The sequence below is a fragment of the Onychomys torridus genome, chromosome 1 (assembly GCF_903995425.1).
Source record: "Onychomys torridus chromosome 1, mOncTor1.1, whole genome shotgun sequence".
Lineage (NCBI taxonomy): Eukaryota > Metazoa > Chordata > Mammalia > Rodentia > Cricetidae > Onychomys > Onychomys torridus.
The window spans coordinates 76,159,955-76,177,924 of record NC_050443.1 but is presented as its reverse complement, the minus strand read 5'-3'; the positions used below and the strand labels follow the sequence as shown (position 1 = coordinate 76,177,924).

The 17,970-nt window shown below is 40.2% G+C and overlaps 1 protein-coding gene across 1 annotated transcript in view; it reads right to left on the bottom strand.

Moving 5' to 3' along the window:
• Positions 1-363: 363 nt before the first annotated feature.
• The window catches only part of Nars2 (asparaginyl-tRNA synthetase 2, mitochondrial), a 95,151-nt gene continuing 77,544 nt past the window's right edge, over positions 364-17,970 (bottom strand). The window contains 4 exon segments of the mRNA XM_036174792.1: positions 364-1,297; positions 5,119-5,145; positions 7,071-7,168; positions 16,331-16,468. Of these exon segments, the coding sequence (XP_036030685.1) occupies positions 1,039-1,297; positions 5,119-5,145; positions 7,071-7,168; positions 16,331-16,468 (522 nt within the window). The 3' untranslated portion in view covers positions 364-1,038.

The following is a 17,970-nucleotide window of genomic DNA, read 5'->3' as shown; positions in this document are numbered from 1 at the left end:
ACCCCACTCTGACCAAACCCAGAGCCCAAAGCATGCGAGGCAAATGCTCTAACCGAGCTACATCTCCAGTCCAAGCATACTTTTAAACACACACACAAATTAAAGTATGCTCAGTTACTGTAACAGCGCTGAAGAAAATGATGCTTCAGTTTACACAAATAAGTGGCTTTGTCCAAGTAGGCACTGTCAGATCTTGAGTTCCCGAACCGGCACGTGTCTCATTTTACTAGCTCGAACCAGGTTCGAGAATTTCCCATTGCGTGAGTTTGGCCACATCTGCATCCCCATCTTGGATTAAAGGATACCTTTCTTCCAAATTTCATTGGGAAAGGAACAGGAGGAATTTAAAAATAACTTCTTTCATAGGAATCAATGAAAAAAACCCTTTTATTGACTATTACAATATTTATAAATATACAATATAAATGAACTAGAAGAGTGACTGAAGAGTTTAAATGATTAATGATCTCTCCTTAACTTTTATCACTAAAGATCAACAGTTATTAAATGTGATTTTTTTTCACTACCCAATGAAGAATGTTACAGTTCAGAACAGCAACTTCATTAATCTATTCAGACCCCGAAAAGGAATATTTTCTTGAATAAAGTTGAGTAAAGCACTGGGAACAAGATTGGCAGTTATTGCACCTTAAATGCCAAGGGAGGAGAGAGCCCGCATCATCTTACTTTTGGCCACTGGCTGCTTTAAAGACATACAAAGGGAAGTGAGCTGCTGCTGAAAGACAGCAAGGTGAGACATTCCCACTGTCTGGGAGTCTGAGAGGAACTTTGAGACCCTACATTTCAATGTCTTCCTCTCTTCTTTTTTGAGATGCTATCCAGGCTCAAGATGTTCTCCTGGGCCAGCTTCTCCTGCAGTAGGACAAGAGGCCTAGCTACTTTGTTTTATTCCCCCTGAATTGAGGTAACAGACTTGAAAGTCCAGTTGCTGAGTATTTCTTCTTGGGGGGAGTTTATTTGTCCACAAAAAGCCTTTGACTTTTTAAGAAAATCAAGACCACTTCTATTTTTCATATATTAGACCTCACAGCACAAGAACCGTGCACTGAAACTGTTCATATTTCTAAAATGCAAGCCCCAGTCTTCTACATGGATATTCATGTGCAGAGTCTTCGCATACAGTTCTTTCAGCTGTAAAAGACACGAATGAGTAAATCTTGGAAAGGGGATAACATCTTTGATATTGTCGACTCCTAGGATGCACTGTAAGTAGCGTTCAAATCCCATCCCAAAGCCTCCATGTGGCACAGATCCAAACTGACGAAGGTCCAGGTACCTGTTTTTAAAACCAGAGAATCATTATTTATAAACACTATATGAGGTCAAATGTTATGACAGGAACTTTGTATCTTACAAGTATTTGATGTTTATGTCACTGTGGTAGAGCACAAACCGTCTTCTCACTCCATAGAGACCATGAAAATAGAGAAGTTAGAGAGCTCTAGCTATCCGAGGCTACCCAAACAAGCAGCATTAGATTCTGGTGTGGGCTGTTGGTCACGTGACCTTTTCTCTATTCAAGTTACTTATGCAGCATTCATGTACAGAAAACTTGTCTCAAGACACTTTTTATACTAGCTTTCTTTTTTCTTTTCACTTCCTAACTCAATGATATATCTTCACTATCTAATTCATTCATTCATTTACTTATTTATATTTTATGGAAAATGGTGTTTCACTTGCATATATGTCTGTGTGAGGGTGTCAGATCCCCTGGAACTAGAGTTATAGACCACTGTGAGCTGCCATGTGGATGCTGGGAATTGAACCCAGGTTCTCTGGAATAACAGCCAGTGCTCCTAACCACTGAGCCATCTCTCCAGCCCTTATTATCTTATATTATACTAGGGGTTTTTTTCCTCCACCCCCTTGACAAGGTTTCTCTGTGTAACATTGCTCTGTAGACCAGGCTGGCCTCAAACTCACCGAGCTCTGCCTGCCTCTACCTCCCAAGTACTAGAAAACACACCTCTCTTCTATTTTTTGATATGTTAATGACAGCATTTTCCTTCTCACTCAAATCATATTATTCATTACACAGAGAGGAGTGACGAATTTGTTGTTGATGTTGTTTGTGTGTATATCTATGTATATGTGCTTGTGTGGGTACATGTGGAGGCTACTTACCATGCTTGTTCGACTTCATGGTTAAAAAAGGTACAGCTATGATTGAAACTCAGATTCCAACAAACTAGCATAGAATAAAGTTATTTTAGGAGGAAAGGAAAAGGATGGTCCTGTCAATATTCTTATATACCATTTGACTGGGAACTTCTAACTTATTTTTTTTATTATATCTATTTGTGTGTGTGTGCATGTGTGTGTGTGTGTATACGCATGCGTGTGCATACATGTATGCATGCACACCATGGCACTTGTGCAGAGGTCAGAGGACAACTTTTAGAAGCCATATCTCTCCTTCTACCACAGTGATCACACTAAAGTTGTCAGACTTGGTGGTAAGTACTTTTACCCACTGAGCTATCTCATTGTTCCAAGCTTGAAAATTCTTGAGTCATATATATAAAAGAAATTCATAATTTTTCAAATAATTTGTGCAATCAGCTCCAAGTAAGACTTGGAACAAGGCAGCGAGTAGCCGTTTGGCTCTTCAAGCATGAAGACTACCTAGCAACTGTTTCCTCTGTTCTGGTGCTAACACACTGACACTTTACAGTAAAGATTCTAACAAAAGATCAACAGCAACTGGATGAGCTGTATCCAAGTGAGATCAACATGGTGACTAGTAAGAACTGATTAGTAACAATTTAATGAATATATGGAGTAAACACAGTCGTGGCAAGTGTAGTTTTGATGGTGGAATTCACTTTAGGTTTACAAGGCATGGGAACAAGGTACAGTTTGACTCACTGACAATCTGAGATGAAGGAACCTCAAACCAGTTGTCATGAATACCTGCAGGACCAACGTTGGCTGCAGAGGTTCAGTAATGGGTTTCGTACGTATAAGTGTCTTATGTACCAATGTCAAAACACTGCTATGAATGTTGTGAGCTGAATTAGCAGGAGGATTCAGTTTACTTGGTTTTGCCTGACTTTGCTTTGATATAGGAAACAAAAATCTATTTTAACAAAAAAGAGGGTATGTGTGCACGCGCGCATGTAGGTGGGTGGGTGGGGGGGAGACAGGGTATCACTATGTAATAATCCCAGATGGCCTGGAACTCACTCTGTAGACCAGGCTGGCCTCAAACTCACAGAAATCCTCCTGCCTCTGCCTCCCAAGTGCTGGGATCACAGTTTACTACCATGCTCTGCTTCAAATCTGTATTTTGATTCTAGAGCAAGCAAGGATAGAAAAGATGCCAGGAAATATCTGGAACTGGCTACTGATTTTATTTGCACGTGGCAGCAGAAATAGGAAGTGAGCTCACTCTCAGACACCTGGATTCTCAAAGTCTAGAGGAACTTTCATAGAGATCCTGGGTACAAAGCTTTCTTAAGCTCCTTTCCCTTTAACATGCTATGCCTACTACTGAAGAGGATTCAAGTCATAACTATTTATATCTGAAGATCCTGTGTGCATGAAAGGTTAGCTAGAAAACTAGTCTAGGGGCGCAGAGATGGCTTGGCTGGTGCAGTCGTGTGTAGTTAAGCCTGTTGTCCTGAGTTCTCCCTGGGACCCATATGGTAGAGAGAACCAACTCCCAAGGGCTGTCCTCTGACTTCCACATGCTTGCTGTGGCATGTGAGTCCTCTGCTTCCTCCCCAAAAGCAAAGTTAAAATATAAAAAAAAAAAAAAAAAGAAAATACAGACATGTTTTAATAAATATCATACTTACTTAAGCAACATATAAAATTTACTATTATTTAAGCAAATGAATATTATGAATACTAGCTGATAGAATCAGAGGGAAATAAGTATAATTGGCTCAATAGATTTACCTACTAAATAGCAATACTTAGAAGAAAAGGGCGTAGAAACTAACATTTACTGAACTACTTCTACTCAATGCAAACACAATGTACTTTTCCTTTCATACAATAACTATGAAATAGATATTATCATTTCATTTTATAATCATGAAAACCAAGAAACTGAGAGAGATCAAGATACTTAAGGATATCAGCCAGGTGGTGGTGGCGCATACCTTTAATCCCAGCACTCGGGAGGCAGAGCCAGGTGGATCTCTGTGAGTTCGAGGCCAGCCTGGGCTACCAAGTGAGTCCCAGGAAAGGCACAAAGCTACACAGAGAAACCCTGTCTCAAAAAACCAAAAAAATAAAATAAAATAAAAAATAAAATAAAATAAATAAGATACTTAAGGATATTACCAGGCAGTCAAAAGCCATCAGCTGAACTTTGAAACTCGGAAACTATCTCCTCTGTCACCAAAATAACAAAGGTATAGTATAATCTGTCATGTCCTTCTCCTAAGGACAAAATGGCTAATGATATTGCTGATATTATGAAATCAAGATCCTAAAGCAGTACTACTGTAGACATGTAAGTAATCTGTCTACATTGGCAAGTACTTGACGAGTCTGTGGAAAGAAAACGACAACAATTTTGTGGAAGTGAATCTGAGTTAGGACAGGTGGTTGTTCTTAGGCAGCTGAGGGCTCTAGAGATCTTGGATACCTAAGACATCACTTACCAAAGCTCCCACTGTCAAACAGGGAGTCTGAAGCATAATAGGCTAAGAGCAAAGGCTTCTGCCTGGCCTATATAGCAAGGCCTTATTTCAACAAGTAGACAAAAGCACAAAGAGATTTTGGTGTATGGAGGAGTTCTCAGCCCCATCCTAACTATGATCTTGGTTAAGTCAGTTCACATGTCTGGCCTCACGGGTAGAGAGGAGACAAAGGGGTACCAGCAGCATCTACCTCTCTAAGGGTTGGGATGATTAGAGGAAACAACAAACATAAGAATGTGAACACTATTTTCTAATATAGAAGAAGTAGTAACTAAATGGTAAACATCAGTTTTACTGTTTTTTCACAGGCTGGGAGTAAACAATTTTCTGAGCCTCAAGTTCAGTTCTTAGCATTTGCTCACAGGGTCATGGGAATACAAATAACAATCCTTTCCACATAACACTCAGAATGCACTCTGGACAGGGGCCACGTCCTTACCACTGGTAGGCTTTCGTAAGTCCTGATCTGTAAAAAGGAAATAAGAAAAAAATCGAGACATCAATAAAACATTTATTAATCAACCACCAAACATTTATTCTAGGCTGTGAATATAGGGGCCGTGGTAAGGAAGCACACACCTTGAAGCCTGTGTCCCCCCATTATGCAATGGAACTGAGGAGGTGACGATTTCTTAGGGAGGAGACTATCATCACCATTAACAGTAAGCAATAGGGTAAATAAAGTAAGAGGTGTCTAGAATGAAAACAGGACTTGAAGGGATTGCTCTGACGTGAGCTTACTATCTGTGAAGGAAGGGCAGAAACACTGCTTAGTCAAAGTACCTGCGAGGCACACCCAGACAATGCACACTTAGACACAACTTCCATTGCACAACTTCTAAAATTACAGTGTGATTCTTTCATACGACTACTGCAATTTGGTTCTTGTAGAGAGAAATGTGAGTAACATTTTAAGTGCTCAGTGGTTATTACCATTGACCTCAGCCCTTTAAAAAGGTATTCAGAACTGTATCTGAAATGACAACCACCATCGAAGTTCTAATTTTCTAAAGTACAGAAAACATGCGCTACAGCCACAGACAGATCCATGAGTCAGTCAAAGGAACACGCGCCTACTTCACTGGCAAAGACAAATTTGAATAGTGTCTGATATTAGCTAACTTCTCCTAGAGGAAGGAAGCAACTCAAGAAAATGGATCGATTGATCTTTCAACAGATGCAGTTTCTTGCCATGTGAGATTTTTATTGTGCTTGAAAATTCTTTAGAGAAATTTCAAATTCTTTCCTCTAAAGATTCTAACCTTCATCTCAATTTGACAACTTTCCCAGGACGGTTAGCAGTGAGTGGTGGCAGGGAGGTGGTAGTCTAGTCAATAAGGGACTCTTCCATACCTTTTGCTTCCTTCCTTTTGGCGCCTACCCCAGGGGAGCAGCTAAGAAGAGTGGCATTGCAAAGCCAAGTCACTGGGGAGATTTACAGGCTGGGATTTTAGAAAAGTATCAGCTTTCAAAGCATGTCTCCACTAGGAAAAGGTGGCCTTAAAAATAGCTAATTTAACAGGATATTTTTTAAATGTTTTTTTCCAAGTATGACAAAACCCAGTATTATTGGAGAGAAGGATTAATACAGACAAGGAGAAAAAAATTAATGTTTGATAGAGCAAAAGTGGAAGCCATAGAACACAGGGCTTACCACCACGGTCGGCTTAGGAAGTCACTGGCATTCTCTGGCGGACCATGCACACAGGCGTGACAGTTCAATTAGGAATAGGATTCCTTACTTCCTACCTCCAAAATAGTTTTTATGTAATCTATGGATTCATTTTACAGATCTCAAAAAGTAAATTAAAACAAAGTTATTCAAATAGCTAAGTGAGGGCTCGTGAATAATAAGAGAGTTCAAGGAAAGGAACTCTCCTTACAGATGCTAACTTAGCTTCTGTCTATCTCCGTCTTTTCTTAGTTTAGTCTGTCTTTATGACCCAGTGGGATCATGACATTCATAAAAGAGAGCACATAAAAAGTACACGAGTAAAAGAAAAATGTAGGAGAAGCTTTGAAGGGCTTGGGAATTTCTCTTGCTTTTTATTTTTTTAAATTTTAAGACAGGGTCTTAAATTTTATGTAAGTGTGTCTGACCTGAAACACATATGGAGACCGGGATGTTCTACAAACTTAAGAATGATCCTCCTGCTTCAGCCTCTGAGTGCCGAGGCTGTAGGCGTGTGCCATCATGTTTTTGTGGTTGTCTATTTTTTTTTTTTTTTTTTTGCTGTTTTTGAGAGGGTCTCCAGGCCAGCCTGCAACTCGTGTAGATGCTTATAGATGTTAGAAACACTCCTCAGGATCCCACAGAGCCTGAGAGTGCCAGGCCTGGACCCCCCCCCCTCCCCCCGTGACTTCAGTGTTTCTTTCAGGTCTGACCAATACCTGGCTAGTCGCTGCTCTAGGATGTGGTACCTTTCCTCCCTGAGGCTTCCTCCAAAGAGCTCCCCGACTCCAGGAACCAGAAGATCCACAGCAGCAACCTAAAGAAGAAACAATTACAGTGATGAAATAGCAACAAAATAATTTTATGATTGGGGGGTCACCACAACATGAGGAACTATATTAGAAAATGTATTAGGAAGGTTGAGAACCACTGAACTACAGCATATCACCAGAAGCTCCAAGTTTTGAAAATGCCCTTTGGAAAATAGCTGTATCTTTTCATTATGTGGCTAAAAGCATGCGTCCTCATTCCTATTTACAGGCCTCATTGTGACTACTCCAAACAACAAATGAACGTTGCAGGAACCCTCAGTGCTTCTCCACGTTAGTCTTTGTCTTAGAAATTTATCAAATCACAGGCCAAATTCTGCCCATGACCTTGACTTTCTGAACATCCTCTGTTTAACAATTGTATCTACTTTAAAGAAAAAAAAAAGGTTCAAAGAGAACAGAATACAGGGCCAGCATACATAGCACTGGTGTAGATCTGGTGGTTCTGGGAATAATCAAGTAACAGAAATTGGAGCTAAACATCTCATTCAAGATTTGCCAGTTGCATAGAAGGAAGTCGTCACTTAAAGATGACCAAGTTTGAGTCCTTTTAGCATGAATCTCCACTGTGTTTCTATGCAAGACTGAAAATTTAAGAGTGGAAGGACTTCAGGTCTACCTTTTCATTCCCCTGCTAAGGGAATACCAGAGGCTACACATACATTCTTTTGCACACTTTCCTAACTCTCCTAGCTTAAACGAAAATCGTTTCACTCTGTACATCTTCCAGGTCCGCAATGCTTCCTGGCCCGTTTTCCTATACTGGGCATGAGTCTTGATTCTGCTTAAGTTCCACAGCTGCAGCAGCAAGCTGTCTAGAAATAGTTCATGTTGGTATTTAAGCCGAGAGAACCCTGGTTTCTATTTATGATGTTCCCTTCTGACTCTGATTCTTTGATTCCAATCAATGTACTCAAAATCAAACTTAGGTTTTCAATTAAAAGAAAAAGGCTAAATGGGAAGATAACCTTTGATATATGACTCTTCTATGCTAAGATGTCCTTTCTTCTGCTACCTTTGTTACCCCTGACCTTCTGCCCCTGGAAAGAAAGCAGAGTGAGGAAAGCCTCTGATGCCACAGTCGAGGGGTGCAGATGGGCCAATGGACAGCAATGACCAAAAATTACTTGTAAATACTGAGTCAAACTCATTATTTGTGCTTGAAAAACAGGCAAAGTTTTATAGCTTACAAAGACACTAATGGTTCCAAAGAATGGAATTCTCACCTTGTCTCAAAATATGTTTCCATTCCCTCAGGGCCAAGGTAATTACTGCCCTCCTCTTTTCTGCAGGGAATTCTAAATTCCAAGCTAGCCAGCAGAAATCAGCGGGGAGCTACATAAACATACAAGTTAATTGAGTTCTTCCTTAGAGAAAGGAAAACATCCCTGTAAATACCAATTTTAGAATTAATAGTTGGGCTTGTGGGAATCACCTGTGAGTCATCCTTAGTCCTTTACTTTCCAGTCCAGTTCATAGACCATAGACCACCAACAGTTCTTTAGAATAGTACGTGTGCCTGTGGTGAGAGAATAACTAGTGGTAGTTTGTTTTTCCTTCCACTCAGGCTGTCTGGCTTGGTGGAAGTACCTTTAACCATGGAGCCATCTTGGTGGTAACTCTAATGTTTTTGCAGAGTTTAGTTTGCAGAGATAACTGAACAATTTTATAAATGTTGGTCCTGACCTTCACAAACCATTTGCAGAGATGAAAGAACAGCATTCCCCTTGGAAGTGAACTTACTTATTAAAATACAACATATGTATAAAAGTATACAAATAAACAGCTACAAACTATATATATATATTGTATAGCTCTATTAAATTTCATAAAATGAGCACACTATATGTCACCAACCCAGATCAAGAAAGAGAAAATGATTAACACCCCCAAAAGTCCTTCTTGTGCCCTCTTTGGTTATCACCCCTACAAAAAATTACATCTTTCTTGACTATGATCAGACAGGCTGAAGTTGCTATTTTTGAACTCTCTATAAACAGCACCACCCATCACGGAGTTCTGGGGGTTGGCTCCTTTCACTGATAGCTGTCTTTGAGGGACTCAACATGCTGACACTGCCTTCTTCCCTCTATCTGCTGGTCTGATTTCCAAGTTATCCTGAGGAGTTCATTAGTCTCAGCCAAAAAGATTCGTTAACTACCTCTGGATTGAATTTTATTTTCATTGTTATGCCCCATCATAGAATGTCCAGTTGTGATTTGTGTCTCTCAAGGGTCTGGATGAAGATTGGATCCACAGATGCTTCTGGAAGGAGATGGACACCTAGTAGAGGGTCACTGGTCATAGAAACATAAGGCACTTCTCTGCTGACTGCTGTGATAGTTCTGAGGATGCCTAGAGGAATGTGGGACAGTAGCGGGCCAGGTCCTGAGGTCTCAGAGGAACAAGGACTAGGAACTGGGCTAAAGGGCATTTATGCTATATTCCAGCAAAGAATATGACTGCATTCTGCCTGTGTCCTAAGAACCTGAGTAGAGCTTAATTTTAAAGTAATGGACTAATATATTTGGTGGAGGACATTTCAAGACAGCATAGCATTCAGGCTGTGGTACAGCTACTGCTCACTGGTCTTACTCAGATCTACAATGAGACAAAGCACAATGTGGACTACGAATATGTGAAAAATGTGAAGTTTGGTGAGGAAAGGTGAATGAGCATGTCTAGAGCTGTGGACAGAGCCTCCGCAGTCTCTGTAATTGTTAGAGAAGTCTGTCTCTCTGCTGCCTTGCTAGGGAAGCAGTGTGCCCAGCTGCCTCTCCATGGCCACTATAACTGCCTCCCCATGATGCAATATGTCCTCTCACATTATAACCCAAATAAACCCTTTCTTCTTTAAGTTGCTTTTTATCAGGCATTCTGACACAGCAGTGAGAAAGTAAGTAATATATCTTCTAAGCCTGTAAAACGGGTTTAGTTATTTAACTAAGATGATATAAGTCATTTCTTTACTCTGAACTACTTCTCTCTGTTGTTTTCCATAATAGTGCAGCTTCCTTTACAATCCTATTTTACCTGAAGGCTTAGGAGGCATCTGTATTCTCTTTTATATCTATTGCTTCAACTAAACTCTTTTTTTCCCTAAGGAAATGGAGAGAAATGAAATAGCAATAAAAGTTGAGAAATCTACCACACGTATATCAATATCATCTCTCTATATATTCCCTGTCCCTATAATTCAAAGTACACATTTCATTATAAAGAACCTGAGAACAATCTGAGATAGGCTGCAGTGCATACTTTTATTTGATACAAATTGCCGTAACAATTGCTATTCCTCATGAAGTAAAATTAGCAATCCCTTCACTATTTCTGTTGGTTCAAGGATCAAGTTATTTTGATGTAGGTCAGTTCATTAGGCCAGGGAAATTCACTAGATATCCTTTTGGTTACCTGTCCAAGTGACTTCATAGTTTATACTTCATTGGATGTCCACTGATGCTTAACTTTTTCTGATGTAATACTTATACTAATATAAGTAATACTAACACATTTTTGAGAATCCTGACACTATCTGGTGGTCCTGATCTATCTCATTCAAAGTGGTTACTTTTTCCTACTCAAATTTGCAGGTTATGAATGAATATTCTCTGAGAAGCCAATCATAGAGCTGAGTATTTTCTACTTGAATTTAGGATATTTGAACAATGACCTGGACCCAAGAGCACATGGTATTTCCATGTTTCCTTAGATTAATTATAATAGCTCTTCAAATGACAAAATTATGCTTTGTAAGTTGTATGTTATCCTTACATTTGCCAGGAAAGAAAAACAGGCGACATGAAATTGGAGACTCTCAGAGATGTACCTCAGAGGTACCTAACCTGACTCTCTGGCCTGCAGAGCCTCAAATAAGGTCATACAGATATGTTGTAAGAGTGTTAGATTTCAAACCTACAGCTCTCAATCTAGTGTGTTTTTCACTATGGTGGCTAGACAGCTTCACTTTCTTGGAGTGGGTGGCAGAAAAGAAAAGAAAATCATTACTGTAGAAACATCATTTTTTAATTTATTACTCCAGGCCAAAAGCTTCAAATACAGATGAAATATTTTTCTACCTTCATCTTTCACTTGCTTAGAGATAATACCATGAAACACCCCTATTTTACTGGGGTTTTAGGAGGTGGGGATGAGGGCTAGGGGTGGTGATAGGGAGATACATTTTCACTTTGTAGACTGGGCTGGTTTGTAACTCTGTGTGACCCAGGCTAGCTTCCAACTCAGGGCAATCCTCCTGCCTTCGCCTTCCAACTCCATGAGCGAGCCACCTCACATGTCTTTACATCTGTGTTACTTTGTAAAGTTTCACCGAATCTGTTCTAGTTTGCTTTTTGTTGTTGTGATAAATACTATGTCGAAAATCAACTTGGAGAGGAAAGGGTTTATTTTATGTTTCCAGGTCATGGTCCATAATTGAAGGAAGTCAGGGCAGAAACTCAAGCAGAAGCAGAGGCAGGGACCATGGAGGAAACTGCTTACTGGCTTGCTCTTTAGCCTCTGTTCAGCTGGCTTTCTTTTTATTTGTTCTTCTTTTCTTTTTCCTTTGAGACAGGGCTTCACTATGTAGCCTTGTCTAGCTTTGAATTTGCTATGCAGATCAGGCTGGCCTTGAACTCACAGAGATTTGCTTCCCTCTGTCTCCTGTTTTAGCTTTCTTTTTAAAATTCTTATGTGTGTTTTGCCTACATGTTTGTCTGTGTACCATGTGTGTACCTGGTACCTGTGAAGGCCAGAAAAGAGCACCAGATCCTCTAGGACCAGAGTTAGAAACAGTTGTATATGGTGGTATTGTTCCCCAAAATATTGTGCACCCTAATAAACTTATCTGGGGTCAGAGAACAGAACAACCACTAGATATAGAGGCCAGAAAATAGTGGCACACATGTCTTTAATCCTAGCATTCCAGAGGCAGAGATTCACCTGGATCTCTGTGAGTTCAAGCCCCACTGGAAACAGCTAGGCAGGGTGACTTATGCCTTTAATGCCAGGAAGTAATGGCAGAAAGCAGAAAGGTATACAAGGTGTGAAAACCAGGAACTAGAGCTGGTTAAGCTTTTAGGCTTTTGAGCAACAAACAGTTCAGCTGAGATTCATTCTGGATGAAGACTCAGAGGCTTCAAGTCTAAGGAAACAGGATCAGCTGAGGAATTGGCAAGGTGAGGTATCTGTGGCTTGTTCTGTTTCTCTGATCTTTCAGCATTCACCCTAATACTTGGCTCCAGGTTTGTTTTTATTAATAAGACATTCTAATGATTCATACTACAGTTGTAAGTTACCATAAGGGTGATGGGAATTGAACATGGGTCCTCAAACAGCTAGTGCTCTTAACTGCTGAGCTATCTCTCCAGCCCAGCTAGCTGTCTTAAATAGCCTAGGATCTCTTGCTCAGAGATGGTACTATACAGTGGACTGGGCTTGCCTGTTTCAATCAGAAGTCAAGAAAGTTCTCACAGACATGCCTAAAGGCCAATTTGATGGAAGCAATCCCCTGATGGAGACTTCCCCAGATAACTATGGGCTGTCAAGTTGACATTTAATGCTAACTAGGAGAAATCTCTTGTGTAAACTCATGCAAACCTATCCCAAACCTGTAATTAGAGTCCCACAGAAAGAAATACAGTATTTATTCATGTAATTCATGGCCCAAGGTTTGTGCATTCACTACTGAAGTTTTTCTTTAGGAGTAGAAACAAGTGCTTTTTATAGGTTGGAAAAACAAAAGAAAACAAAAAACAACCTAGATTGCTAATATAAATGCTGCTATCTATGGCTAATGTAAATACCTTTTTTCCCCTGATTTTTTGAGACAGGGATTCTCTGTGTAGCCTTGGTTGTAACTCACTATGTGGACCAGGCTGCCCTTGAACTCATAGAGATCCTCCTGCCTCTGCATCCCAAGTGCTGGAATTAAAGTTGTGCACCACCACTGCCTGGCTAATGTAAATATCTTTGGGAAGATTGCTCAAGACTAAAGCTTGTACAGAGGCTCAAGCTAGGAGGATATCCAAACTGGCCGAAGGGTGATGGGTATGTCTGTAACAGAGAATAGGTAGAGTGCGGCACAATCATACTTGGTCTAGTATGAGTAGAAGGAGGCCAATGACTGGTTTTAAGAAAGGATCTAACATGATCAGAATTACATTTTAATTTTTTTGAGACAGGGTCTCATTTAGCCCAGGTTAGCCCAAAACTACATAGACAAAGATAATCTTGAATTTTTGATCTTCCTAAGCGGTGGAATTACACAATTGGTCTATCACACCCAGCTTTAGATTTCCATTTTCTAAAAGCTCATGCTGAAATGAGAACAGGGGACTTGGAGGAAAAAGCAGACACTGAAAGAGCAGAAGGAAGGCCACAGAAAAGGTGCAGGCAAGACTCAGAGGAGATCTTACTTTAAAAGGTAATGGAAATACCATTTAAATACCATACACATGAAAATAAAGAAATGGATCTAAGATATATTTAGTAGTGTAAAATATCAGAATTTAGTAATGGCTTGGACACCACAGTGAGAGAAATATTTCAGAGATACTGAGGTGTGGAGTTTCCACAATCACAAGGAGAGAAAACATTAAAAGAAGGTCGTGGCCAGACATGGTGGCATACGCCTTTAATCCCAGCACTTGGGAGAGGCAGGTGGGTCTCTCTGAGTTCTCTTTGAGCTCCAGGCTGGCATAGTCTACACAGTGAGTTCCAGGCTAGCCAGGCTTACATACTGAGATCCTATTGAAAGGAAGGAAGGAAGATAGAAGAATAGAACAAATATGATCGAGGAAGGGAAAAGAGAAGTCATCAACTCAGTTTTGGTTATTGTTTTTGACAAGCCTTTAAGATTTTTAAATGGTAGTAAGATGAGTCCTGGGCAGATGAGCTAGTTCAGAAGATAAAGGTGTTTGCTACTAAGGCTAATGGCCTGAGCTGGATCATTGATCTACACATAGGCAGAAGAGAACCTACTCCTGCAAGCTGTCTCCTAGACTCTCACATTAGAATGGCATGCACAAGTGCCTTCCAGTAAATAAATAAATATAATAATAATAATAATAATAATAATAATAAATAGAAATGATTCATGAGCTTTAAAAGATAAACCTTGAGTAGACTTCTTTAAACTGAATTTCTGAGTTATTTGAGGATAACTGATAAGCTATTTGGGGCAAGAGGAAAGAAAATGCAGGATTAGACTTAAGGAATTCCAACATCTGATAAACTGGGAGAAAAACAATCTGTACAGAAGACTAATTAGAGTAACCATTGAAAAGGGAGAGCAAGTGAGAAGACCTGATGCCACAGAGCCCAGGGGTAAGAGAACTTTCAGAGGAAGAATCCAACAGTGCTGACTCATGTAGACAGGTTAGACTTCTTCAAGTCTGCAGGGCTTAACGATATGGAGATGACTACTGAACCCAAAAGGAGCTGCTGCTGCTGCAGCAGATGATGGAAGGAACCATGGCAGAGGTAATGATTACAAAGAAGAAAATGCAGTTGATCTCGAGAATGAAAACAAGTAAGCAAAGCACAATCTTGAGGAAGAGTTTAGACTGAGAAAGTTACATGGAGACTACAAAAAAAGAAACACATTGCTGCAAAGCTTTATCAACTCTTCGCATGCCATGCAGATCCTGAGTAAGGTGGCTCAATATGGCAGGGTAACCGCAGTTACACAGAAGGGAAGACTCAGGCAGAGGATTTATGGCAGTACAGGCTGGAGTACAGGGAAAAAACACACTGAGGGACATGACATGGAAGAACACACAGTGCAACTGTGGGGTGGGGATAGCAGAGCTAAGTTTTTTCTTTTCTCTTTCCAGAGCTGAGGACAGAACCCAGGGTCTTGTGCTTGCTAGGCAAGCACTCTACCACTGAGCTAAATTCCCAACCTCAAAGGTACTTTTCTAGTAAGAATTTTTTTTTCTTCGAGACAGGGTTTCTCTGTGTAGTTTTGGTGTCTGTCCTGGAGCTCGCTCTGTAGTCCAGGCTGGCCTCGAACTCACAGAGATCCACCTGGCTCTGCCTCCCACGTGCTGGGATTAAAGGCGGGCGCCACCACCACCAGCCCTAAATTATCTTTGTATAATGGTCTTCACTTGTAAATAGAGAAAACAAGTTTCTTGGCAAAACTGCTCTAGGATTTCAGACAGGATGGCAGAATGTGAATAATACTGTCCTATAAGAAAAAACAGGAAACTTTCCAACAGGTAGCTGTGTATTCCTAAAATGGGGGTGTTTTGTTTACTGGTAGGCTATTAACCCTCATTTTCTTTCTTTCTTTCTTTCTTTCTTTCTTCCTTCCTTCCTTCCTTCCTTCCTTCCTTCCTTCCTTCCTTTCTCTTTCTCTCTCTCTCTCCTCCCCCTTCCTTCCTTCCTTTCTTTCTTTCTTTCTTTTAACCCTCATTTTCTGCATGTGGTAAGATACTGGATAGCAAAATTTAGGTTTTTGACAAATTTTGAGATAAATATACTTGTCTCACAGACTTATAACTAACGATACTACATATACAGCAATTCCATAAGACAAAAGTATATTCTTATATTATGGCTCCTCTTGAAAGGAGAAAGAGAATAAAGAAAGTAAATTAGGATAGTAAAATTAATTTTAAATAGAGTGAACAAAAGAATGGAGGGTGAAAGGGGCTGGAGAGATCAGAGAACTGATACAGGCAGCTAGAGAAGACAGATGAGGCCTGTGTCAGGCAATCTGCAGAGAACTCCTCAGCCCTCCATTGCCTTCCCTGTTTCTATATGTAGCCCAGATGAAAGAACTCTAAGCCGACTTTTCTTCTGCCTTATCATGCCAGTGGCATTATCTGTGGTCCAGCAAGTTTTCTCTCACAGAAGTCTCCTAATCAATACTGAACCTGACGTCAACCTGGTCAGATTCAGTGTTCTAGGCCACGTCCCGAACTCAGTTATTCAAACAAAAGCAAAAGCAAAATTAAACTCACATTTGGTTCTACTAAACTGAGAACCCCCTGTGAGAAGAATGACAAGTATGTTTACAGAACACTGAGCTCAGTGGGAAGACTGATGAGTATAAAATAAGAGAATATTCTTAAAGCTGATATAATAAAACAAGGTAGGGACCCAGGTTTAGATGATGAGCCACACTTATTTAACACTCTTCTTACTGTGTGCTGAGGACCATCTTCATTATCCCGCATGTAGAAAGGCTTGAGAGCTAACAGATAGTTAATGACAAAGACTGGTATGTCACCACAATGTTTCACCAGGTACTTCTCATGTTCAGTTTGCAGATCAACACCCCACTGTAATGAGAAACAAGAAGACAAGGATAAAATATACACAAAAAAACAACCTGTACCAGCTCCAAGGGCTCTCTCTCCTTGGTGCTCAGTGATGTGTGTGGCTATCTGCCAAGGCTACACAGCTGACTAAACTCAAGGGAAATACTTGCTAATAAGAATGGCCAAAGGCCTGGAAAGATGAAAGCTGAAACCAGTAGATAAACACTATTGTTTCTGTGCGCTATCTCGGGGAATAGCACTCAGCAAGTACAGCATAAGCAGGAAAACAAAATACATTCCAAAGGGATAAAACAGATGCAGAATTATAGATTTTATTAAACATTGCCTAGAATTTCTCCCCTAGTTACTGTTCCTAAGTCTCAGGAACTTAAATGACCGGTGATGGTACTTCTAATACTAAGCCTATCTTCAGTGAGATGGCTTTTCTCAGTGAATTTCTATTTTAATAAAAGGGTCAATTCATATGTGAGATGTTCTTTGAAGACTATGTAATAATACTATTCTATTTATTTAGTAAATTCTACTTTGACTATTAATTCCAGGTGGCATATTAAGTGTTGGATATAGTAGTAAGAAAAACAAAACAAAAGGGTATCACTCCTGACTTCATGAAGCTTGGTAGGAAATATCAAAAAAGAAATTACACAATTAATTGTTATAGAACCAACAAGTGCTGGCTGGTGGTGAACACCTATAATGCTGGCCATTGGGAGGTAAAGGCAAGATCAACAGTTCAAGGTCATCCTCACTACACAGGAAATTAGAGGGTAGCTGGACTGCATGAGCTCCTTCCTTGAGAACTAAAGCAACAGCAACAAGGAAGCTCAAGGTACTGTTAAAATTTGTAAGCACACCTAACAACTGGACATGGGACCAGTGTGAAGGACTGTTCAAGGACAAAGGGACCAGTGTGAAGGACTGTTCAAGGACAAAGGGACCAGTGTGAAGGATTGTTCAAAGACAAAGGGACCAGTGTGAAGGACTGTTCAAAGACAAAGGGACCAGTGTGAAGTACTGTTCAAAGACAAAAGGGACCAGTGTGAAGGACTGTTCAAAGACAAAGGGACCAGTGTGAAGGACTGTTCAAGGACAAAGGGACCAGTGTGAAGGACTGTTCAAGGACAAAGGGACCAGTGTGAAGGACTGTTCAAAGACAAAAGGGACCAGTGTGAAGGACTGTGCAAGGACAAAGGGACCAGTGTGTAGGATAGTTCAAGGACAAAGGGACCAGTGTGAAGGATTATTCAAAGACAAAGGCAGCACATCATACTACTTTACTATTCCCACATTTGGCAGTAACCTCTACCCCACAAACACTTTAAATAAGAAGTTTAAACAAGATGCTTAATTAGGGAAAACTATTTTAGATTTATTTTCTAAAGAGGAATTTCCCCTGCTTAAAATATAGATTGGCCTACATATAACAGTTATGCATCAACAAAAATTACAAAATTGCCCCTGGATTTATAATGATAGGTGAAAAACATTACAATTCACCAATC